The sequence below is a fragment of the Labeo rohita genome, chromosome 8, assembly GCF_022985175.1.
Source record: "Labeo rohita strain BAU-BD-2019 chromosome 8, IGBB_LRoh.1.0, whole genome shotgun sequence".
Lineage (NCBI taxonomy): Eukaryota > Metazoa > Chordata > Actinopteri > Cypriniformes > Cyprinidae > Labeo > Labeo rohita.
The window spans coordinates 15,852,595-15,859,076 of NC_066876.1; the positions used below are offsets into that span (position 1 = coordinate 15,852,595).

General features: G+C 33.0%; 1 protein-coding gene across 1 annotated transcript; it reads right to left on the minus strand.

Annotated features, from left to right (window-relative positions):
• Positions 1-591: 591 nt before the first annotated feature.
• On the minus strand, positions 592-5,431 carry derl3 (derlin 3). The gene is made up of 7 exons (XM_051117567.1): positions 5,077-5,431; positions 4,513-4,578; positions 4,330-4,403; positions 4,070-4,163; positions 2,219-2,414; positions 1,684-1,774; positions 592-1,568 (listed from the first exon to the last, which is right to left on the minus strand). Exons 1-7 carry the CDS (start codon positions 5,164-5,166, stop codon positions 1,418-1,420), a joined length of 762 nt encoding a protein of 253 aa, XP_050973524.1. The 5' UTR covers positions 5,167-5,431; the 3' UTR covers positions 592-1,417.
• Positions 5,432-6,482: the final 1,051 nt, after the last annotated feature.

Below are 6,482 nucleotides of genomic sequence, written 5' to 3' on the forward strand. Positions count from 1 at the left end.
CTTCACTTACAGCAGAAGTGAGTGCAAGTTTGGTTTTTTTTTAATTAGTCTTTGCGATCGCCTTTCCTAATAATGTGCTAGTTAGCAAGTTTAACGGCTAAATGCGGCTAAAGTAAACCGGCTCGTCACTCCACAGAGAGAAGAGAGGGGCGGGGCGAGCAGAGCTCATTAACATTTAAAGCAACCTCGACCAGAACTGGATGGTTTGCAGAGCTGATTTTAGCAAGGTAAAAAGTGTGTTGTTTTACACTACCACTGAGAATTTTTACCCAAAGTATATTATAGACCAGGGGGCGCTCAACCCTGTTCCTGGAGATTGACCTTCCTCAGCTCGAACACACCTGAACCAACTAATAAGGTTCTGAAGGAGCGCTGGATAATTACAGACAGGTGTGTTTGATCAGAGTTGGAACTAAACTCTGCAGGAAGGTTGATCTCCAGGAACAGGGTTGGGCACCCCTGTTATAGACTTTTCATTAAGACCCTAAAGAATCATATCAACTTGTGGAAAATGGGCATCCGATGACACCTTTAAAGAAATAATCTGAGTATTTTGTTCTGAACTAGCAAACTAGTCACTCAAGTGCTATATAGGTTTAAAAATTTATTTGTAAAGCAGAAATATTCAACAAACAATCAAATGGTAAATATAATACAACAGAAAACTTCATTCATCAGCCTTCAGACAGAGAAAAACGCAAGTATCCATGTACACATACCTGTTGTTTTTAGGAAATTTTTGTTAAATCTTTTTGTGAAGCACAAATTCTTCCAGACAATCCATCTTTCAGTTTCACTGCATGAAGCGTTTTGTTTTTTGCAATGGTGCTGGGCTAACAAAAGGCCACAGGCTTGAAAATGCATAGTCTGCAGTTCAATTTGGCATTTCAGATAGTCGGCACATTTGTGAATGTGTCCACCTGCCTCACCACTGACTGTGTTGTGGGAAAGAGATATGCCACAGTATTGTACCCAAGAAAATACCCTCTTGTGGAGTTCACACCACCCTCCAAAATGATGGATTATAGTTTGGGAGATTGAATGGCTTCTCTTTCAACTCCAATCCTGCCAGCCACCGCTGCTTTGTAACATTCATTAAACAGAAGTTGCCGAGAAAACGGCATTGTTTCGTAAAACGTGGTGTGAAGTAAAACAGAAAGGCATTGTTCTTCCAGAACAAAATAACAAAGGAAAACTTGTTTGTGATGTGGATGGCACTGAATGCAAAATCTATTTATTTTGTACACAAAGGCACTAAGGTGGCCACAGTCTCCAACTTCCTTGGATCCAGAGTGTCTTCCATTACACAGTCTGACTTAAAGAACTTGACACGCAGACATGAACTTCCTCAACTAAAACAAGGAGGACATTAAAAGCATGACAAGATTTATTGCTGTGTCTTGGGGGGGTTGACCTTTTAGTTTTCATCTCTTTGAGGATCCTCCTCATTTTGACCTTCATTTTGGCCGGTATCTTCTACACCTCGTCCATTCCAGGATATCCCCCCCTGATCTTCTGGAAGTGGGGCGTAATTCGGATCTTCTTGAGGCGTGTCAAACAAAACTCGACTGTAAAACATGAATGGATATTTCTGATTTAGTTTCCCCATATTGAAGCCAAACAAATTATTGAAATATATTTAGAAATAAATAAAATGTTGAAAATATTTATTGTCATACTTACATAATTCCAGGAGTGGCAAGAAGCTTTCTGCCTCCAGGTTGGTTAGGAAATACATCTTCTAGGAAGTAGTAGATGTGTCCTACACCAATCCCTATATGTATTACACACAAACATATATACACTACTGTTCAAAAGTTTGGAGTTAATTTTTTTAAAATTATATTCAACAAAGATCAACGGTAACATATTAAAATAATTTCTAAAGGATCATGTGACTGGAGTAATGATGCTAAAAATTCAGCTTTAAAATCACAGGAATAAATTACATTTTAAAATATATTCAAATAGAAAAGTTATTTTAAATAGTAAAAATATTTCAGAATTTTACTGTTTGTTTCTGTACTTTGGATCAAATAAATGCAAGCTTGGTGAGCAGAAAAGACTTCTTTAAAAATATTAAAAATCTTACTGGTCAAAAACTTTTGACCCAGGCTATAAATATTTCAATTTCATTATGTAATAATCATGTTTATGCCAAACCATATCAAAAGTCATCTCTTTTGTCATGAGTATTTCAGGACAAAAGTTAACATACCCAGGAGATCAATAACAATGGAGTTGCCCAGTAACAGAGAGAATCCCATGAGCACCCAGGGAAGGAATGGGGCTTGGAAGTTGAGCAGGCCAAAGAAGTTCATGCGGATGTAAGGGTTCCTTCTACTCCAAACATAAACCAGCATGATAGTGAAAGCCTGTCCTAAAAAGAACAGGTTGGAAAATAGACCAAAGAGCTACAGCATATTAGAGTTAAAGAAATTAGAAAGACAGAGGACTGAATTAGAAAGTCATTCATCACTAAAAATTAAATAATATGAAATTATTAAATGTTCCTTATGAATATGCATGGACACTTCAGCCTATAGAAGTCAATTTCTGCCACAGAAGAAAAAAAAAAAAAACTTTGGTAAATTATATTTATGACATAAAAAGTAATAATTATGACATAAAAAACTAAATTCTGATTAAAAAAAGTCATACAAAGTCAAAATGATGGCAAAAAGTCAAAATTAGATAAAAAGTCATAGTTAGCACAAATTATCATAATTATGACAACATTTATTTCATAACTTTTGTCATAATTATGAAAAGTCATAAGTATGACAGTTTTATCTCATAATTATAATTAAACTACCAGTCAAAATTTCAACATTGTTTAAACACCAAGCCTGCATTTATTTGATCCAAAGTACAGCAAAAACAGTAAAACTGAAATATTTCTACTATTTAAAATAACTGCTTTTCATCTGTATACTTTTTAAAATGTAATTTATTCCTGTGATTTCAAAGCTGAATTTTTAGCATAATTACTCCAGTCACATGATCCTTCAGAAATCATACTAATATTCTGATTTGCTGCTCAAAAAACATTACTATGTTACTATTATTAAAAACATTACTAATGTTACTATTATTTTGAAAGCTGAGTAGAATTTTTTCCAGGTTTCTTTGACGAATAAAAAGTTCAGAAGAACAGCACTTATCTGAAATAGAAATCTTCTGTAACATTATAAATGCCTTTATCATCAATTTAAAGCATCCTTCCTAAATAAAAGTTTTCATTTCTATCATTTCTTTCCCCTGACTGGAGTATTTTTGGAGGCTTTTAAATGGTATAGTGTATATAATGTTACAAAAGCCTTTTATTTCAGATAAATGCTGATCTTTGGATCTTTCTATTCATCAAAGAATCCTGAAAAAATGTACTCTACTGTTTTAAATAATAATAATAATAATAATAATAATAATAATAATAATAATAATAATAAATGTAAACATTTCTTGAACAGCAAATGATTTCAGCAGGATCATGTGACACTAAAGACTGGAGTAATGATGCTGAAACTTTAGATTTGATCACAGGAATAAATTACATTTTAAAATATATTCAAATAGAAAACAGTTATTTTAAATAGTAAAAATATTTCACATTATTATTGCTTTTGCTGTATCTTAGATCAAATAAATGCAGGCTTGGTGTGCAGTAAAGATTCTTTAAAAAAACATTACAAATCCTACTGTTCAAAAACTTTTGACCGATAGTGTAAATAATAATACAATTTTCTTATGTGGCAGAAATGGGTTTCCATATGAATCTGTAGGTTAGGTTGAGAATGAAGTTAACTGAGCTTACAGTGCTAGTTCACCCAAAAGTGAAAATTGTCACTGTTTACTAATTATCATGTCATTCCATGTACATAAATTATATCAAAATTTCACAATACTATTGATTTTACTGTACTGTATGATATAATATCTTAGTGTCTTAGTGAGCATAAGAGACCCAAAACTATTGAATGGTAGTGTATATATAAGATATGAGGTAAGCAATCACTGATAATCACATGATACATGTGACTTTGGTGAGGTGATGAATACTGAAGGATACGGTCATAAGAACACCACCGAACAGGAACATGTAGACAAAATCTGCCGTTCGGCCACGGAAGGAGCCTTCCTCCAGCATTCGACAGTAACGATATCTGCTCAGTCAAGGGCATAAACACAGATGACCTACAGCACAGCTGCATACAAACCAAACGACTGTTATGCAAAGTAAACACACTGTGAAACTGTGTGGATGTGTTTTTGGGTGCACACTTCCCTTCACATTTTAGACAACCAACAATAAGAAATCAAAAAAGATACAAAAAAATCATGTTGAACAAGAAGCTGAATCCAAGAGGTCCAAAAAACAAGAAGTTTGTGATCAGTCGCCATACCTACATAAAAGAAGAGAGGAAACATACATGTATTTGAAAATAAAAAACTACATACTGTTAAGTGGTTGTCATAAACCCAGCTATGTTTCAATGATATTATGATACTGACCTGGTACCTCTTTAATATCAAGTCAGGGTTAAAATAGAGTTGAAACGGTGTGATTAACTCCAATTGCTGTAATAAACAAAAAAAGATAAGTCACAATAAGGTTTTCTGGCTACCATGAAAAAATAACATATTTTAGATTGTTCCTGTACTCTTAATTTGTGTGATTTTTAGGTAGTTGACTGTGATATACAAACATTTTGTACAATAATACATACCATTTTATAATCTTGTCAGCTGAGAGGCTATTTATAATATTTGGAGTTTTTAAAATGTACGTGTCATGAGTTACAGCGCAAAAAAATGATAGATAAAATATAAACAAAATGTAAATATGTATTTACATTATATACTAAAATCAAATTTTGATATTTAAATATTACTACACACTATAACACACAAACTATTCTTATTATGTTGGTTTTTTTAAGCATTGAATCTTGAATGTGGTGAAGATAATAACAATTGTGAAGGCATATCGACTTACAGTCTTCAGTATGGAATGATTCTATATTTATCTTGCAATATAAGTCCAGTGTCACTCATACCTTAGCCTGGTTTACTCACCACAGCTGCCGTTGTCAGGACGCATGCAGTGGTGTATGCTCGAGTGACGGCTGGGATCTGCATGTACTCTTGAGTGACGCTGTTCGCCATGATGTTTCTCCGGCGTTTTTAAAACTCTTCTGCACACTTTCACTGTGTATCCGTATGAGCACTTATCTTATCCCACAACACATTTCAGTACACTGACGCTGACCAACGATCGATCGGTTCAGTGTGGATGAGCTTCATGCCTCAGTAGATCCATATCCACGTTTCGTGTTAGCATCAGACTGTTTATTTTTAGTGTTTCATAATGTTTGCCTTTGGATATAAGAGTTTTAATAGGGGCGGAGTGTGAAATCCAGGCTTTATCAGACGCTTCAGCACCTCCACGTGGATATAAGCAAAATTCTCTTGTTGTTCCGTGGACCAATGAGATTGCACGGTTTCGCCGACGTCATGAAAGTGATATTGGCGTACAAGTAGCTGACGTATCTTGTGTTTTATAAACGGTAAATGATACATATATAAATTGTGTTTTCAGCTTTGTATTCGTTTTATATTCTTCAGTCTTATTATCGCTGTTATTTTATTTTGATATTTGTTGTTGGTGTTAAAACGTAGGACAAACATTTTGTAAATATTATAATAAACGTGTTTACAGTACCAGTCAAAAGTTTTTGAACAGTAAGATTTTTAATGTTTTTAAATAAGTCTCTTCTGCTCACCAAGCCTATTTATTTGATCCAAAATACAGCACATATTTCACAGCATATTGTGAAATGCTATTTAAAAAAGCTTTCTATTTGAATTGTAATTTATTCCTGCTAAATTTGCAGCATCATTGCTCCAGTCTTCAGTGTCACATGATCCTTCAGAAATCATTGTAATATGCTGATTTGCTGAACATTTATTATTATTATCAATATTTAAAACATTTGGAGTAAATTTTTTTAGGATTCTTTGATGAAATCCACAGATCAGCATTTATTTGAAATAAAAAGCTTTTTATAACATTATACACCATGTCATTCAAAAGCTTTAAGTCAGTATAATTTAATTAATTTATGTATTTATTTATTTATTGGGGGGAAATTATAGAAATTAATAGTTGTATTTAACAAGGATGATTTCAAATTCATCAAAAGTCATTATAAAGACATTTATAATGTTACAAAAGATTTCTATTTCAGATAAATGTTCTTCTGAACTTTCTATTTGGCAAAGAAACTGGAAAAAATTCCACTCAGCTGTTTTCAACATAATAATAACATCAAATGTTTTTTGAGCAGCAAATCCGAGTATTAAGGATTTCAGAAGAATCATGTGACTGGAGTAATTATGCAAAAAATTCAGCTTTGAAACCACAGGAATAAATTACATTTTAAAATACATTTAAATGGAAAACTGTTATTTTAAATATTAAA